The following is a 20003-nucleotide window of genomic DNA, read 5'->3' on the forward strand; positions in this document are numbered from 1 at the left end:
TTAGAAGAAAGATAGCACCGGTTGTTTGGTCACACACTTGAAGCAACCTAAAGTTCTCCTGGAAAAATGACTTGCTTCACTGGGCTGCACATAAGCCAACGTGTTCAGGGGTCTTTGGGGGGCGAGATTATAGATCTAAATTTATTTTTTAAAATCTTTCCCTAAACTTCACCAAGTAGTTTTAGTTGTCTATCGCTGGGCATTCAATGTACGGATTATAACCCAAATTGGTTGACCCAACTGGTTGTTAGAAATATTAACTCCTGCCACATTGGTTGTAGTAAGATGTAAGAACAATCAACAATCTGGCTCTTGGATGATTGGTTGGATTTCTGGCACGTCAGAAACTTTGGTCGGCCGTCTTGTGGTTCTTGTCTACATCTTCTAGCCATCTGTGGCTCCAGATCTTTTTTCCTAAGTAATGTTACCTTTCTCCATTTTTGTCAATATTATTGAGGATGAGGTCATCTTGTTTGAATACACTTTATTGGAATTGTCACTGGAGAAAACTAACCTGGGGTTTCATGCTTATGTTTTGAGCAAAAACATTGTGTCCGGTCAATTGATCGGTACAGCGTCAGCAGAAAAGTCGCAGGTTCTGACTGTGCAGAAAGGCCGTTAACTCTGCTGTCTGCCCAGCTTAAACTAAAGCAAACCTTAGAAGTGGCAAATATGAAAACAAATAATGATTCATTTCTGTAAAGGTTATATGAATTCTGGAAGGCACTGACAAACAATGTTGCCTTGGCAATAGGAGTGCCAATTTTGAATTTGTTGGTTATAAACCCTTCTAGATATGAAGACCACAATGCATTATTTTTAGGTTTAGGGTCCAGCTTAGGGTTTAGGGTTAGTGGGTGTCCCGATAGGCGCCTGATTGACGCACGCATTCACTTTAATCCCAAAACAACAATACCATAAAATGAATTTAACACTCCTGACAGTGAGAGACCTAATCAGTTTTGAAATGGACCCCAGTTGGATCTTTAAAGCATTTCCAGCACTCCTGTGTGAGATATAAAACTTCAAGTGTTTCCTTAGCACTCATTCAGAACAGGGTAATTTAGACCAGTTGCGACAAATGTGTGTGTGCCAGCAGGTTTTCCCTGGTAAAATTCGGCTCACATTTGACCACAAGGCGGGCAACAAGCTTTGTTGCTGTTTGAGAAGCTAACTATTGAGCAAAACCAAGTGAGGGAATAACAAAGCAGCAGCAGTCAGATTGTATCAAGTCCGTGTCTGCAGTGCCAACAACCAGCTGCATTAGCATAGTGCCAGGGCCACAGGGTGCTCATGAAGGAAGTCCAAACAGAGGGATCAGTTCTGTGTTTCTCAGGGTCACACTCAGATTCTCTTTTTGTCATTGTCTTGCTGCGTATTTAAGAGTAATAGATGGCAGCTAAGCGGAGAAAAAGCCAAATCAAAATATTTCTCAGACTCTGTGGAAGTTTCTTCTCTTCATCTATTTCTGAATAAAGCTGGGTTTTGCCAGAGCCACAGATTTTCACACAAAGCCTGCTTTGGTCTCTCAGGGTTGCCTTGTTCAGAGGTCCATGTGGAGAGCAGCCAGCCTTCAAAGTGAGAAAGCCAACCATCCGCCCAGAACTAAAACCTTAGCAGCAACTCAAAGCAATTTTCTGGCTATTTTGTTGATTTAATCCCTAGTTTGTGATGCTTGGGCACAGCGGTGTGACTGTATTGGAGTGTGTGAGTGGACGTGCATGTGTGACATAGTGTGTTAGCAAGTGAGACAGGAGGGGGTGAAGCTCTTTAGGACCCCTGAGGGCCCAGATCCTCAACGCTCCCATCAGCAAGCTACATTAGCACTTTTACAGTCTACCCATCATGGAGGCGCTCATCCCTGCCTGTCTAATCAGGGGGCTGGGGAGGGTGCAGGGAGGGTGAGGGTGGAGGAGGTGAAGCCGTGGGATCCCTGCAAGCTGAGCTCATCTGTCAGCTCGCCTAATCACACGTCAGGCCAGGATGAGGAGGCCGAACACTTCCTGGAATATTACCTGCTGACTGTCAGCCTCCCTGTTTCTGTACACATTAAAATGACTGGCGAAGATGCCCTGTGTTTTCATTGTATCCCACATCAGCTGTAGCACAGAAAATTAAACCCCTTCATACATATTCCACCACAGGGTTGGTATACGCTTTGTATGCCTGGAATCATGCATTATCCAGACATATTCATGTTGGCTGCTAACAGCTGCCATTAACCTTTAGAGCAGCCAAGGCACACATTGGTTTTATTAGAGGTAGGAAATGATTGGTGTCAGCATCTCTGACAAGGTGGGCTAAAAAAGTGCAATTATCTAAACTCTGCCTGAGCCAGACCTTTTTTTTTTTTAAAAAAGGAAGCCTATTGCTGTGCATGGAATCTATATACATAAGTTTGTCCTCCCATTTGGTTCCAGTACTGACAGACCAAGAGCTTAATTTATGCCTCTCATCACCTTTCTCCATATAAATAACTGGAGACCTGATTATTAGAGGAACAAAATGCTTCAAGAACCACTCCTGTTGCTCATAAAAAAACACCTAACGTTGCATGCAGCAACAGCATACCTTTAACCAACCTGTATATTTAATTTAACGCTAAGATCAAAGAACAACAAAAAACATCAGGTTTTAAGGTCGGCTTTCACGCCACAAGCTCAGCACATTTTTTCCAGCAGACCTTTTAAAAGAACCATGTCTTCGAAGTGTTTGGTGAAAGCAATAAGAATTATGTTACAGAACTAAAAGAAAACCCAGTCGCTGTCAGGAGAGCAGTCTGGGAATGCTGACCTGCCAGTTTGCGGGTAGCAGGGAAGTTGCAGACCTTTGTGCTTTACAGAAAGCCCACAGATGGTCTAAACCATACACTGGTATTAATCTGTCAGCTTGGGTTGTGGTCTTGGCTGTGGAGAAAAGAGGAGGCTCCCTTTCATGCAGGTGTTGCGGGGCTGTTCGTGGCAACCTGTCCAAGGTCACATGCCACTCCTGCAGTAATTGCCGCTCTTGGTCCTGGAGGAATTGTGAAAAGAATGCCCCAAGTCATCCGCTAAGTGTGTGTCTCCTCCACTGAGAGCAGAGGGGCTAAAATGGGTCACAGGCACCAACAGGATTGGAGGTAGTCTTTTGTTAGGGGCAACAGAGGAAGGTTAATTGCTTTTTAGTGGGATACTATAATATTTCACACCAGCTATGGTCCCTAGTGTGGATGTATGTGTGTGCGGTGGGACCATGTTGTTGAATTTATCCCCAATGGCAAGGGCACACCATAAAAGTGAACATCCAACAGAATTCTGTGTGGATTGCTCTGTGGGTTCACATAAAGATGAACTTTGTGACAAAGATATGTGCCTAGAAAATAAATTCTTGTTTTGTCTCACTTTTCCATTCTGCCTGTACTTTCTTCAATTCTAGGTCTCAAAACAAGAACACCAGATTTGATACCTGCATAGAATCCACTACCAGTCCAAGTGACAGGGTTTCATCATGGGGAAAGGCTTCCTCTTAGGCTGCGTGACCGTGGCCTTGCTCATTCAGCTGTCCTCTGCTGGCCTGGTCAAGAAGGTCATCCGCCACCGCAGAGAGGCTCTGATGCCTAAGAAAACCCAGGAGAACCTCACACTGCCCCACCCTGACCAGCCGGTAGTGTTTAACCATGTCTACAACATCAACGTCCCCTCCACGTCCCTCTGCTCAGTGGACCTCGACTCACCTGGAGACACCGAGCTCAAACACAAGAGCAGCCCAGTGGACATGCAGAACACTGAGCACATGGAGCACACGGTGGACGGTGACAATCAGATCGTTTTCACCCACCGCATCAATATCCCCAAGCAGGCGTGTGGCTGCGACAACCAGCTGCCAGACATCAAAGATATCCTGAACAGGCTGGAGATGCTGGAGTCAGAGCTGTCTAGTCTGAGAGAGCAGTGCGGCAGTGGGGCAGGCTGCTGTGGAGCTCAGGTTACAGGTTGGTCTCCACCATATGCTGTATGTGCTGTTAGTATACATGCAATCAAATCAAGTCAGATCTGTTTTAAAGTGCTCCCAGCAAATATGTCTTAGAGTACAAGACATGAATGCACATTTCAAAGGACAGAACAAATACATCACAATTTTGGTGTAGCAATGGCTTTGTATCTTTGAGTCAATTAACCTCTGCTGACAGTATTTTACATTCTAGCCAGCCACATTTTTGTCAAATAGCAATGCAGTTATGAGTGTAGACATTTGCATTATAAGACCTGACATCTGATTTTAAAAAAAACAAAAACAAAGTTGAGTAGCAAACTTTTTCATGCTAACAACTTTTAGATTTTTAGATTTTCGGATTTTGAACATTGTCTATACAAAGCTCTTTTAGTAGTTTTGAAAATTCCAACTGCAATACCTCATGATAATAATGTAACTGCCAAAAGATAAAGGAGACAAAGTGCTCACTGTAATAAACTGCATTCACTCTATTAAAAACATTTCTCTGTAAGTGCATTTTCATAGTTTGTTGAAATGGACTGAAACCAATGGCCGTCTGGAAGTTCACTCAAGAAACTTTTTTATACTTTCAGACAATTTGTAGTTAATGGGCTAAGACATTATAAATTACTGGTTCATTCCTGTAACTAAAACATAAAAACTAAACATATGAACATAAATTACAAAGTAAAGCTGGAGAGAACTGAATAGTGCAACATCTTCACTAATTGAAACACTATGGATTCACCCAGTTTGCATAAATCTCAGGTTTGTATGTATGTATGGGGGGGCGGCTGTGGTAGAGCGGGTCGTCTACTAATCAGAAGATCAGCGGTTTGATTCCCGGCTCCTCCAGTTCGCATGTCGATGTGTCCTTGAGCAAGATACTTCACCCCTAATTGCTCCTGATGGCTGTGCTATCAGTGTGAGAATGATTAGATTTCCTCTGATAGCAGATTGGGACCTTGCACGGTAGCCGCTGCACCCATTCAGCGTATGAATGTGTGTGAATGGGTGAATGTGATTCATAGTGTAAAAGCGCTTTGAGTGGTCAGAAGACTAGAAAGGCGCTATACAAGTACAGTCCGTTTACCATTTATGTGCACTGTTTTACCGACAGATTTGTGATCAGGTTGGAATTGTTTTAAAATACTTCCTGCTGCTTTCTTGCCTTCTTTCAGGTGAAGTGTCCACAAAGCCCTACTGTAATGGTCGTGGGAACTGGAGCACTGACACCTGCAGCTGTGTATGCGAGCCTGGATGGAAGGGCCCCAACTGTACCGAACCTGAGTGCCCCAATGACTGCCAGGACCAGGGCCGCTGTGTTGATGGAAAATGTGAATGCTTTGAGGGCTTTGGTGGGGACGACTGTGGTATTGAGCTTTGCCTGCTGGACTGCGGCGACTACGGCCACTGCGTCGAAGGGTCCTGCATCTGTGAGGAGGGCTTCATCGGTGAGGACTGCACCCAGACCAACTGCCTCAATAACTGCCTGGGCCGTGGACGCTGCATGGACGATGAGTGTGTTTGCGATGAGCCGTGGACAGGCTTTGACTGCTCTGAACTCATCTGTCCAAACGACTGCTATGACCGCGGACGCTGCATCAATGGCACCTGCTACTGTGAGGACGGCTACACTGGAGAAGACTGTGGTGAGCTCACTTGTCCTGGCAACTGTAACAGTCGTGGCATGTGTGTGAATGGCCAGTGTGTTTGTCAGACCGGCTACAGTGGAGAGGACTGCTCAAAGATCACCTGTCCCAAAAACTGCAACGAGAGAGGCCATTGCTTCAACGGGAAGTGCATCTGTGATCCAGGATTTGAGGGTGAAGATTGCTCCATTCTCTCATGCCCTGACAACTGCAGCAACAGGGGCCAGTGCATCAACGGAGAATGTGTATGCGACATAGGATACCAAGGCGAGGACTGTAGCGAGCTCTCCTGCCCTAACAATTGCCAAGACCGTGGTCGCTGTGTTGATGGGCAGTGCGTATGCAACAAAGGCTATGCCGGGGAAGACTGCAGCATCAAGACCTGTCCAAAAGACTGCATGGGACGTGGGGAGTGTGTGGACGGCAAGTGCGTGTGCTTCGTTGGCTTCACGGGTAAGGACTGCGGTGAGCTGACCTGCCCCAATGACTGTCTGGACCGCGGCCACTGTGTCAACGGACAATGCGTTTGTCATAAGGGTTTCACTGGAGAAGACTGCAGCGAGAAGACATGTCCCAAAAACTGTCTAGACAGAGGTTACTGTGTCGATGGCAACTGTGTGTGTTATGACGGTTTCACCGGGCCAGACTGCTCCGTACTGACCTGCCCAGGGGACTGCCAGAACCAGGGACGCTGTGAGAACGGAGCGTGTGTCTGTGATGAGGGCTTCATTGGGGAGGACTGCTCTGAGGGTAAGACTGATCACAGTGATTTGATAGCAATAATTCTCAGACGTGCTTTTTCAGGCTCTAAAGTCTACAAGATTGTATATCATGCTGTGTACTACAGTGATTTTGTTATTATACTACCAGTGGGAGGGGTGCAAAGTCAGAAATATTCACTATTCTACACATAGTGGCTTTAAAATTGCATTCATCTGTTTATTAAATAAGCTAAAAAATCACATTTGACATTATCTCCTGGTAATGTTTATACAGCTAATGTGTTAGCAAACTTATTATCTGTTTCTACAACCAGCAGCAGACACAAAGAAACAGTAGCATTCATTTTGTTTTTGCTAAAACCAACACCTGCCTATTAGGAGACCGCCCGTTATGTTGCAATAGTTGTGATAGTGCTGACTGAAACGCCACAAAAAAATACAGAACAGTCTCCTGCGCAAAAAATCCACTGTTGAAAACAATCCCACTTTTAATTTATAAGTGTGTGAAGTTTCCCTACAGCCAGCAATCGGATACAAAAACGTTTTATAACCATCATCAGTACATGAAATTTAAGACTTTTTAATACCCCCTAAGGCCAGTTTTTGAGGGGAAACATCAAATCAATGTTTAAGACTTTTCAAGACCTGCAGATTTGGTGCTGGGCTAGTTGCACACATTTGGAACAAGCCTGATGAGAGTGGTGAGTCTGATCCAAAACAGTAAAGTTGTGGGCCGTAAACCCAAAACAGAGAAAGATGCTAAAACTCTCTACAGGGCTGAGGGGAACTGTATAGTTGGTGATGACTCTCTGAGGATATTATCGTAACTATAAGTGCAGGGGGGTGGAGAAGTGATTTTAAAAGTGTGGGGGGCTCTAGGGGTGGGACATGCGCATTGCCACCTCCCGCCTCCGGCCCCCGTTCCAGTCTCCACAACATGCCAAATCAAAATCAGCCATGCATTTCTACAATTTTTTCTACTACTATAGTTGTAACCGCTGCTTCAACTTACCATAAAATAATCAGTGAGACCATATACTGTAAGTAGGCGTTTCATACCTCTGATCTGTTATTCCCTAATCTGTCGTCACAGCCAGCAGTAAGTGACAGAAGCACCGTTTCTGAATGCACGCATTAACTTTACAATACTGCAGCTGTTTACTCTTCCCTGGGCTGGCTGTGATTGGCTGGATCTAACTTAACCAATCAGTTTTCATGTATGGGTAACACCCACAGCTGTGACACACCTGTATGAGCGATACCTTCACATTACACATAGTCATTTGACCCACTGCTCATATAAAAATAATCATTAGTGCAGCTCTAACTTAAAAGTTATTGAAAGTTCAGAAGATCTCAGGTTGCGCTACGGCTTAAAGGAAACTGATGGCATGCAACATAACCAGGGTTCAGATCAAGCAATGCATGAACATATTCATGAAAACAACATGTGTCACATATGAAATGTGATGCATAACATACAACTTAGTGTATCAATGAACATGATTCATGGGTTGAATGTTTGCATGATTTTTTTCTCCAAATAATGCCAACATGGCTTTGAATCCTGCACTTAGTCTTGAGATTATATTTATATTTTCTGAAAAATGTGAGCTGATATAATGCCACGTGTTTCAACAGAAAATCAAAGTTACCCAACTCTAGATTTCTAGAAGCATATTTTAATGTCATCTTATTTCTTCTTTCAAAATGTCACCCAGTCACCCACACTCAAAATCACTCAGCAAGTCAATTTATCTACCTATTGGTGTATTTTTTTAACATATGGTACTTAAAGAAAACTCACATTTTAAGCCTTTATGTAAGACAGAGACATTTGCAGTGTTATTAACATTTTAAAACCCATAGAACACATTATTGACTTCCAGTGTCTCTCCACAGTGTCACCACCCAAAGACCTAACGGTGGTGGAGGTCACCCCAGAGTCGGTGGACCTGTCCTGGGAGAATGAGATGCGTGTGACAGAGTACCTGGTCACCTACGTGCCCACAGCCACTGGAGGTCTGGAGCTGGACATGCGGGTGCCTGGGGACCAGAAGATGGCCACTCTTCGGGAGCTTGAACCTGGTGTGGAGTACCTAATCAGCGTCTATGCTATTCTGAACAACAAGAGGAGCATTCCTGTCAGTGCTAGAGTGGCGACGCGTATGTGAATCCAACTTTTTACAATCTAACTGTTTACAAAAATCACCATGTGAATCTAGAGTAATTGAAGTCAGAAATTTGTTCTAATCCCGTCAGATCTTCCGGAGCCTGAGGGACTCAAGTTCAAATCAGTTCGAGAGACATCGGTGGAGGTGCAGTGGGACCCATTGGACATTCCCTTTGATGGCTGGAACCTCATCTTCAGAAACACTGTGAGTTTAGCTACCCAAGATGTTAATGGAGCTTACTTATTCCAGGGGGTGGTTGAACTCTAGGGTTTACCACAGCCTCTATCATTATCCACATTTTCCTCTGGTAGAAACCATAAACGACCCGCTGCGGACCCCCTACTTTAAATTCAGCTATTGCCTAATGTGCAAACATGAACATCATAGTGAGTATCCTGTGGAAAATAGCCTAGCCAAGCCAGAATGCAAAAACACAGCAGTTAAAACTGTGAGCATATCATGACAGCTTCAATAACCGTACAGCATCAAGCAAACGTTACTTTGTTTAATGCTTTATTTTTCTTTTTGAGAGCTCATAGAAGTCTTAATAAACAGTGCTACTGGGATCTATTCAAATCTGTCAACTCTTAAGTCCAAACGCCACCCAGAGTGCCATTATGTATGATTTGGCTGTTTTTTTTTTCCCCCTTTTGCTCCACACATTAAGCCAGGACTAGTCTTTGTAGTGGTTGATGACTGTGTTTTTCGGTGCTGGCAGAAAGAGGACGATGGTGAGATTCTGAACTCCCTCGGCCGTCCAGAGACCACCTTTGAGCAGTCGGGCCTGGGCCCTGGCCTGGAGTACGAGGTCAAACTGGAGGTGGTGAAGAACAACAAGCATGGACCGCCTGCCACCAAGAACGTCGTCACAAGTAAGTGTTCATATTCACACTACTAACTGGCTTATCGTTCTTTTGTTTTAGATTTACTAGAAAGGTTCTATTCCAGCTGGGTGTACATTTACTCTTTGCAGTGGTTTCTCTGAACTTAATACTCTACTACATGAATTATGTAAAAAAAAAAATCATCCCCATTTTTGGAAGTAACAAGTATTTTAATTGACATAATGAATCTTCATTTGATTCATCAGAAACATACCATCAGATATTACAAGATCTAAAAATGTAAACTTGTATGGGTCAGAAAATACTCTTAAAATTCAGTTTTATAAAATAGTTTGTAGTGGAAGTATTTTCTTTAGAAGGAAAAGAGATGGGGGATGAGATAATAGGAATGATTTGAACCCACAACATTGTGAATAAAAGCTGGTCTGCTCCACATATATCAACCCTAGCTTATCAGTGTTGATACATACTTTGCTCTTTGTGACCCTTACAAACACGGGATTCTCAGTACCGTATTCATACAGTGGAGAGAGATACACTTTTGACTGATGGATTCAAGAAAAATTAAAGATATATATCAAAAAATTGTGATCTTAACCTCTCAGTATGAAGCCTAACCTTTGTATTCAAATGCATTTGCAGGAGAATAAGGCTAAACACTTACTTCTCACCATTCTGACCCAGTGCTGCAGATAGAGGGGGTGTGATTTTCCAGAAATAGAGGTTATTGTGGAATAAATTGTCACTTAGACCTGTCAGAGTTAGATGCAAAAACTGGCTGTTACCTTCATACTTTGTGCAGGATCATTGGTTTCTATACCTGGGTTATCCATTCTGCAGCCCTCCAACAGAGTATTGAAAACAGCCTGACATGTCAACCCTGAGTGATTAGCTCATTAGATTTCATTGCATTGTTCTGATTTAGCGACGGTAGTAAAAAGAGCTATGGATTTCCAGCCCTGTTGGCAAGTTATGAGATATCTCCATAGCTCCACCAGGCTGTCGCTATAAAGCCCAATGGCTTGTAACACTCAGAGGAACTAGAAGCTGGGGATCAATAGAGAGAGAAAAAAAAACGTCTTGAATTCCTGACTTCACCTGCCAGACCAACCACCAACCACCAGGCTATTTTTAGGTGTCTTGACTTGGGGGTAGGTTAAAACAGTGCTCCAACTCTTGTTGAAGTTGTTAAATGTGTATTTTCTTTAAAAGTGAGGCTTCATGGCTGGCTTCCCAGCCTGAAACTTAATTCTGGACTTAAACGGTGCTAGCTTGTACCCCTGGGAGACTTCTGTTTCAACAAGGCAGATTCAACAGGCGCAGCAATGTTCGTCACATTCAGCACTAAATTTAATAAATGGCAGCTCCATCTAGCAATGGGACAGGCCACTTCTTTGCTTATTTATGGTGTGAAAATGGTCTGCACCTTGCCAGAATAAACAGAGGGAGGTATGCATGGAAATGCCATTAGAGGCCTATCATAACCTTTTCTTATACACCCTTCCTCCTATTCAGAGTAAGAGAAGGCCTGATAAATTACAGCAATAACTGGTTGTAGTGCACAATTTGGTGGGGTTTTTTTTGTCAGATTTCATTAGTAACATCTATAGTTTAACCAAAGAAAAGCTAACATGCTCACAATGGCAATAGTAACATGCTGATTTTAAGCAGGGATCATTTTTATCATATAATATTCTGAAGCTAACGGGAATGTCATTAGTTATGCAGGTTTTTGGTCATAATCATATTGGAAAGATTACAATTTTGACCTGATAGTTGAGGGAAATTTGTTACAATTAATCCTGAGGGGACTGTGAATGACTGTTTAATGAAATCCTTCCAATAGTTAGTTTCAATAGTAGATATTTGACTCTGAACCAAACATCCGGTGGCACAGAGGAGTCTGGATCAAGTGGTGGACCGACCAACTGACAGCGACATCCCTTAGAGCCGTGGTGCTAGCATGGCTAAAATTCTGCACGCAGAATGTATGCTATCATTGAATTTGAAAACTTGTTGGCCAAATATTCCTAACAAACCTGGAACAAACCTTGTAATACAAGTCGAAGTTAAAAAGTTAAAAAAGAGGATGAATATTTTTTTTTAGCCACTGTTTATGCATGCATGCACTTGCGCACACAAATATACCCACGTGTCAGCACGACTTGGATTATGAGGTTCAGAGTTCTTTGTGTCACTCAGGCTCTCTTAATGTCTTCCATTACACCGGCTTGCAGTGCGTATTGTGGGATTTGCATGCTGAGGGGGCTAATTGCGTGAAGCGAGTCCCCCCGCTTGCCCCTCTCTGCAACCCCTTCAACCCAACCCACCATGTGTGGGAGGCACCAGTCAGTCAAGCAGTCAGGCTCAGAGGGATGCCGGCCTCCCAGGAGAATGATATCGTGACACCAGAACGACACACTCACAGCTCCCTCAGAAGACAAATCTGTGTTCAGCTCAAATGCAGATCCTTCATTTTATCAGCCCAGCACAGAGGGTTGACTTTCCTAAAGTTGCCTGCGTGTGACAAATCAATTTCAGCACTGATGAACAGGCGCCCTTCATGGCGCAGGGGTTTGATCTGTAAATAGTTTGAATACCTCATAAATGCAAGAGAGCTGTCATATTTTTCAGCACCTGTGTTGCTGAAATGTATTTATGCATATACCACCTTAGCACCGACCCTCCTTACTCAGTTCTGTGCTTCCTGCCTTCATGGTCTGTGGTCCATGGGAAGAGTAAGCTACCAACCCTACCAGTGATATAACTATGATGAAAAATATTTACTTCTGCTCGAACTCAAATTCTAACTGAAATCAAGTAGAATTAAGATGCAAACACAATGTCTGACAGTAGCTTCAAACTAGCCCCTTTTGCACTGTACTAAGCAGAGCAAAGCATTATTATGTGTGCTAAAAGATCTGCCAATTTAGAACATGTTCTTAATGTTCTTAATGTTGGAGAGTTATGTAGAAGCAATTTCTTACATGAGAAGAGCATATGGGAATCCAGAAAGTTTGTGGATGTCTGTATGGTTCAAAGTTCAGGTATTCAGGGATGTTTCCATAAATTATAGCTTAGGTTGTGACCCTGCACCCACACGCTGTTCTTAGGTTGACTTCACATGGTGCCACTGGAATGCAACTTTGGTTTTGTGAACTTAATAGTGTTTAAGTTCTGTGGACAGCAGGAGCCAGGAAACTAATCTCCAACCATGCAATTAATGGATGACTAACTCTGCCTCCTGAGCCATAGCTGTATCATTAATGAGTTCTGTTGGACAACTCATTCATTATATTTTCAGATTGAGTTTGTGACATAAGAACAAGTAAATGTTTATTTGGAATTTTCTAATAGTTGCAGTGGGTAAACCCAGTCCTCCAGTGGTCTTTACTGCACCATAGATGTTCTATGTATCCATTTGCTTCCTAAAGGCCTCAGTATGCTTATGTGTATAAGCAATCACAACACCATGAATGCCTTCGAGAAGAGACTGTCCTAATCCTGTTGTAGAGTTTATTGCACTGAGACTCCAAAGACACAGAATTATTGGAGAGAAATCAGGGTTGCAGCGGGATGTAGCGAGGACCAGGCTATGAGGCTTTTAGCCCAACCTTTTAGTGTGGCTGTTGGGAATCCCACCTTTAGACGTGCTCAAACATTATGTTAAAAGACTTTTACAGGCCTTTACAAATTCTTCTCTGGCCAGTCTATACAGCTTTGAGAACAACTGCCTTACAGTTCATTAAAATTAAAGATAAATTAAATCAATCAATCAATCAATAAATAAGGTTTATCTTGACAGGAACTGTGAATGTGTATACCCTCACAGTAAGGGGATTTTAAACATCAAAGTCTGTTTCCAGGTGTTGGGGAGTACTACTATCTGTACTTATATCTTATATACTTATATGTACTATCTGTACTACTTAAGCCTTTGGTGGCTGCAGAGGGAGCTCTGTGAAATCTGATAAATTGCCTTAAGTGATTTTACTTGAGGAAATTGTGTTGGTTCGGGCTGAAGAAATGAAAAAATTCTGGAGTGTGGAGTTAGAAAGAAGTGAGGTTACCAGACTCCTCATCTCTGCTTGATTCTAGCAGCTACATTAGCTGCTACTAGCACAACAAACCCATATCTCTAACAGAACTGTTAGCAGTCGAGTTGCGTTGTGGGTAATGTAGGTGTCAGGTTTTGACAAGGAAGGAGACGATATCTCTGTTTCTGCTGAATTGACTTTTTAAAAAAACTGAATGTCGTGACGATGTTATCGGAGTGCAAAGCTAAATGGTATAGTATTCTCGTAAGCATCACTGGCTTCACAGTAACAGGATTTGTTTTCAAGTATTTCATTTCATTTCATTTCATAGCTCACAATAAGAACAACTGTTCTTCATGTTGTTCTTCAAGTAGATTTGAATTTGCTGACAACAACTGCATCTCCTCTAATATCTGTCAGCAAAATGCATCAAAATGCAAAGATCTGAATTTTTCCAATGAGGGTCCTTTAACACCCTTCGCTATGTACCTTTTACCCCTCCAGGGATTGATGCCCCCAGCCGGGTGGACGTGCGTGACGTGACCGACACTACAGCATTGGTGACCTGGTTCCAGCCCGTGGCCGAGGTGGACGGGGTCAGTGTGTCGTACGGGCCCAGCTCCAGTCCTGCTGATCGCACCGTGGTTGAGCTGTCCTCCACTGACACCCAGTACCACCTGGGAGGCCTCGCCCCCGACACTCAGTATGAGGTGTCTCTGACGGCTCGGAGGGGAGAACAGACCAGCATTCCTGTCTACGAGTCCTTCCTCACAGGTAAGGCTGTAATGACAATATGATGTGCTGTGTTTTCAGTCCTTTAACTACAGTTTTTAAAAATATGATCTTACCTTCATCATGCTATTTTTCTCAGCCTTGGGGGGGACCACATATACTTTACTATGGCTTTATTGTTATGAGGCAGGTTGATGGGTGTGTTCTTTGAAAGCCCAAATGTCCACTTAACTACAGAACAATGAGGAAAATCCTCCAAAGTGGCGATTTTTCAGCCTTGACCACCAAAGGGAACCGCTCAAGGTTTAGAACTAGATTAGAAGTCCAAATAGGGTATGTCAAGGTTTTATGTTACGTCTATCAAAAGTCAATTTTTGCTTGTGTCTGATAGACCTGGATGCCCCCAGAGACCTTCAGACAGTTGAGCTGACAGACGAGAGCATCACTCTTGAGTGGAAGAACAGCAAAGCTCGGGTGGACAACTATCGCATCAAGTACGGACCTCTGTCTGGAGGCGAGCACGGAGAGCTGCTTTTCCCCCCAGGACCCAAAGAGACTACACAGGCCAAGATCACTGGTACTGTATCTCAGACATTCACACACACACAAACACACATACACACACAAAAAAGTGTGCACAGTTATCCTTGTTAGGACATTGCATTGACTTCCATTCATTGTGGACAACCTAACCCAAACCCTAACCCTAACCTTAACCAGGATTAGGGTTAGGACCAGGCTTTAGTCCCCTCAAAGAATACTGGTGCTGACAAGGTCGGTGTTTTACTGGAAAAGGTCCCCAAGAGGAAACAAAAACATGCACACACACACACACACACACACACATATATGCACACACGCTAACACCATCCAGATTAAATTCACCCCTATCAACGTGCAGAATCAGGCATCAGTCTTAACATTTTTTAAGTACACAGACATACTGTCATGTGCAGATTGTGCATATTATTATATTGGTACCACTCTCTAATGAAAAACCTTTTATCATGGGTTAATTAGTTGTGACTAATACCTCTTATTAACAGTTAATTAATCATTGGTTAAAGCTTTATTGATCAGTTATAAAAGCCATTAACAACTTTTGGGTTGCCAGGTTGTGAAAAATCTATTTGGCTGGTGTTATTGACCCCAGCAAGACATAGCTTTGTCTGTTTCATTAGGTGGTTCTTAATGTTGGTCCAGATGCTCTGTAGCTTTTTTCCAGTTGGTAAGTCTAACTGTCATAGCCATGGGAACATGTTTTCAGTAGAGGGGGTTCACTCGAACAATAAATTGAAATGTTATTAGATCCTATTACACGTCAACGAAAAAAGCACAGTATGGGGTCTTTACAGTGTTGTAAATCACATCTTGGCAGCACTTATGTTGAGCTATACACTGTGAGTATAATAAGGGCCTGCTGAAGAAGTGCACTTAAGCCATCAAGATAACTACACTGGCAGCACAGAGTTGTCACTCATGACAATACCACACATTTTAAACACTGCAAAACTTTATTTAAATATTATTTTAGATTTTTTTTTTTAAATTTTGTTTATTTTGTCACCCTCTTTACCCTCTTTGGGGTAGAGATGTGGGGGGGCTACTGAACTAAAGTGTAAACATCATATTCGCTTGCATAATAGTCTAGAAAGGGGTGCCAAGTTTGTTGGAACCTTTTCAAAGAGCTCTGGACTGTGCATCTGAGGGTGGGAGATTTCCAGCCTGGAAAAATAAACTGGCGGGCTCATAATGTTGAGAATGCCATTAGATCTGATTGATGTCTGGATAACCCACTGTTGCTAGGGACAACCCCAAATGTTGTGATAACAGGATCTGGGTCAACCTTTTTTTTTTTTTTTTTTTTTTTTAAATTTTACATATGTAGGAGAATGTGTTAAAAATCTCTGACCAGAATGTGAACAATTTTGGGCATGTTCAAATTAATTTAATTAATTTATGACCCTGCACCCACTCACCATGTCAGAGCAATTAGGCCAAGACTGGTATTGATCACAGCTACAGTAAAAAAAAAAAAAACAGTTGTGCTCAGCAAAAGGAATGGGCAGTTTCACTGTGTACATACTCTGTTTTCATTCTTTTGTCTGCTCTGAGTTCACATTAGCTCATTGCCACTTTGCATCCAAATCACACAGCGGAAAAGCTTCTGTGAAAAAAAAATTATACAGTGTGAAGTGTTTATTCTCCTAATTCTTCAGGCAAGTGTTTGTGGTGCTCCCCATTAAATGGCCACTGTTATATTCAGCCTGCTCATTTCCAAAATGGGTTGCCTTTGTTTTGTGTCGTGAAATGTTTGCCCGTCTACAAAAGGCCCACTTTATTAGAAAACCACCCAGGGGGGTTTGGCATTCAGACTTTAAATGGAATAACACTGCCGTTTGTGCCGCTCTGAGATCTTGCTCAACTAAGAGAATCGGGTGCGTTTTCATCTATCGCTGACATTATAAAGCCATGCTTTGAGGCGGATGTGTTTTTTTCTGTTTGTTTCTAGATTAGACAGCATGAGAAACAACAAAAAAAGCTTCCAAAAATGGGCTAATAGTCTCTTTGTCTGGCCCAATTCTTTGTCCTTGGGAGGCCCATCCCATGGAAATAAAGCACTGTGTCCATTCAGCAGACGTCCCCCTCAACTCCACACACACCTCAGCAGTTCTTTCACACAGTTATTATCTGTAATTGCCTTCACGCTCGTGATTTTATTGATAATGAGTTTCCTGGGCATTAGGTGTAATTTCATGCTGCAAGACTCTGTGTGTGATGACCTCTGTGGGAGTTAATAAAGGAATTAGAGGCGATCAGGCTGAGAGAGGGCTTAATTGTAGATACCAAAGGGCCTCCGAAGCCCGCTGTATCATAGCCAGTAGTGTTTCTGCTCCACGACAAGGGCCCTATAGATCCATCAATGCAAATACAACACTGATGTTCTACGGTGAGCACAGGCTGACCATGAAATGCAATTAGGCTACAATCTATTGTGCAATCAAGCCACATGAGAGCGTTTTTGTGTTTGCCGTGGGCACTAGAGCCATTAGCTGAAACAGCTGGCCACTTGACTACAGAGCTTCCCCGTCGTTCATTCGGTGACACCTCAGTGGATTTGTACAAACAAAACATGACATTGCTTTTTATTTCCGTATCACAGTGTTTTATTTGGTCCTGTTACGTAGGCCTGAGACCCGGCACAGAGTACGGGATGGGAGTGACAGCAGTGAAAGACGAACGGGAGAGTCTGCCGACGACCACCAACGCAGTGACTGGTAAGATGTTTTCACTGATGTAGTGCCTACATACCTCATTACATGAACACTATTTAACATACTGTACATGTCTGTAAATTCACATTTGGCATGACATATACTGTATTTATTTGACATTGGTACATATCTTCATAGTATCTTGAATATCTGAATATTTTAATAGTATTTTACCTTTTTACCTCAGAAAATATTTAATTTCCTTTTAATTTTCTCTGGAATACTTTTGGGGTTTTTTGTAGATTCTCATAATACTGTGATTCATTTTTGCATTTTTGTACTTACAAATTTCTTTGCTTTAGCCATTTTGGTGCTGCAACAATCAAATTTCTCTTGAGGATCAAATGTTTAAAAGTTAATCAGCCGTTCATTCATCTCTATTGGTCTTTTCAGTGGGGTTAGAGCTGAACGCTCTAATGTATGTAGGCTAATTATGGCGTTAGAGCCAGGACATGGTTAGCTTAGCTTAGCATAAAGACTGAGGGCAAGGGAAGCAGCTAGCCTGGCTCTATCTAAAGTTAAATGAGACTAGTATACGGCTGGTCCGTGTATGAAACGCTAGAGGGCTTTTACGTTGTACGTCGCCTGGTTACCATCAGACATGGACTGCATTTTTAAGGTGTTTGTTTTCATGTAAGTTTATTTGTTTGCATAGCAGTTTTCATACAGTAGTTGTAACTCAAGGTGCTGTACACATAAGAAAAACATTAAAAATGCTTAACATGCATTGCACCAGATTTTGGATGTAGACAATATTGTGCTGTTATAAGAAGATTTAAGCTATTTTTTTAAATATGTTTTTTATGTTATTTCACTTACCCACAACCAGAAAATAGTTTTAATGCAGTAACTATCAAGTTAATCATTAATGCTGAGTGTAAATGGACCCAGTACAGTGTGTTTCACGTGTGTTTGCTTTCGTAAATGTATTTGTTATATTGCTTTTATTTTATTTACCATGAACACGGAAGTGCTTTATTTTGAAAAGATACTGGACACATGTAACATGTGGAAAATGACAGGAAGACGGCGCACAGATCCTCTTCTCATGAAAACATCACACGACACAAATAGGCATTATTTGGATAACTGACAACATGTTGGAAATCTAAATGGTTACTTCCTCACCTGAACAAAATATTAAAACTAAACTGACATATTAACAGTTCTACAGCGCCCTGTTTACTAGTATGCACACGTGAAATGCAACTTTGTCCGTGGACCTTCTGCTGGTTGGTGCTCTCAGTGTCGGAGCCTCTGTGTGAGATGCTTCGGTCGGTAAATGTGTGTTTTTAAAACTTATTTCGGGGCTGTGCTCAGTCCCGCTGAGAGGCTGAGTGCCTGCAGACATGACTGTGGAAGAACTGTAAACGCCCCCTCAGAACGTAAGAGAAAACTGTTCGCGTTGAATCATTCTGAAAGAGCAACGGCCAACGTGGAAACTCCAATACTCAGCTGTCCGACCAATGGTGTAACTTCATCACTCAGTCAGGGACTCAGTCATGCATGGACAATTCCATTTCTAGGGCTGGTCCCTCCGGTCCAGATGAGGCAGTGACAGTCCAGCAAAAAATATTGAGCTGTAAAGGTGTCGGTAGGCAGATTTTTTAACTTTGGACCGAGCCAGGCTGGCTGTTCCCCATTGTTTCCAGTCTTTATGCTAATCTGGGCTAATCATCCACTGGCTCCAGCTCTATACTTGATGTTCCTCTGTGGTGTTAGGAGCTCATTGTTCAGGTGTAGTTTCCACTGAACTTTATCTTTCCAGAATATCTGCTCAGTGAAATGTTATGTCCAATGTCATGTTGTCTTGTCTTGTGTGACGACTAGTGTACTACTCTTCTGTCATGGTTGCTTCTGCTACTCATGCTACCTACACAGTTTTTCCTCTCTGTATTTAAAGCAAACCCTGATCACTTCATGTGTGCAAAAAGATTTTTCCACTTGCTGTTTAGAAAGGCAACATTCATGTTTTCATAAATTTATATTGTATTTATTGAATACTATCATCAAGTAGCAAAACATATTAATCTGCAAAGGTTAAAAGTTTTGTCTTATTTGCTCGCTGGGACACATTGCTCTGAAGAATCAACCTCTCCTCCGCTCTGATTCATCAGCCTTGGATGCTCCCAAAGACTTGACTGTTGTAGAGGTGACAGAGACCACCATGATCCTAGAGTGGAAGCGCCCCCTAGCCAAAATGGACTCCTACAGGCTGGTCTACGTTTCCGCCGATGGCCACAGGGCTGAGGAAGTGATCCCAGGCAGCTCTGAGTCTCACACCCTGAGAGGCCTGACACCCGGCATGCTGTACACCATCAGCATCATCGCTGAGAGGGGCCGCAGGACCAGCGCACCAGCCACCATCTCAGCACCCACAGGTCAGTGCTGCAAAAAACTCACTTTCAAGCTTTAAATGTTCCTGACTCAGCCTTAGTGCCTTGTTTAGGAGTTGTCAGTGTTGGAAATGTCTGTTAGGAAACAGTGGAGGACAGAGGAAATCTGGAGTTTAAGCAGCAGTATATCCAGTAAGGTTGAAGGACAAAACCTGTACAAATGTTTGGATGTTTATAGTTATGATGCCATTTATTCCA

The 20003-nt window shown here is 42.7% G+C and overlaps 1 protein-coding gene across 1 annotated transcript in view; it reads left to right on the plus strand.

The window, feature by feature from the left end:
- The window catches only part of tncb (tenascin Cb), a 46447-nt gene that overhangs the window by 8475 nt on the left and 17969 nt on the right, over positions 1-20003 (plus strand). Inside the window, exons 2-10 of the mRNA XM_042420169.1 lie at positions 3415-3970; positions 5154-6374; positions 8249-8512; positions 8609-8724; positions 9239-9392; positions 13907-14176; positions 14526-14711; positions 17323-17412; positions 19527-19790. Coding sequence (XP_042276103.1) covers positions 3487-3970; positions 5154-6374; positions 8249-8512; positions 8609-8724; positions 9239-9392; positions 13907-14176; positions 14526-14711; positions 17323-17412; positions 19527-19790 — 3049 coding nt within the window. The 5' untranslated portion in view covers positions 3415-3486. The remainder of the gene's footprint in view (positions 1-3414; positions 3971-5153; positions 6375-8248; positions 8513-8608; positions 8725-9238; positions 9393-13906; positions 14177-14525; positions 14712-17322; positions 17413-19526; positions 19791-20003) is intronic.

This window comes from Thunnus maccoyii, chromosome 9 (assembly GCF_910596095.1).
Source record: "Thunnus maccoyii chromosome 9, fThuMac1.1, whole genome shotgun sequence".
In the NCBI taxonomy this organism is placed as follows: Eukaryota; Metazoa; Chordata; class Actinopteri; order Scombriformes; family Scombridae; genus Thunnus; species Thunnus maccoyii.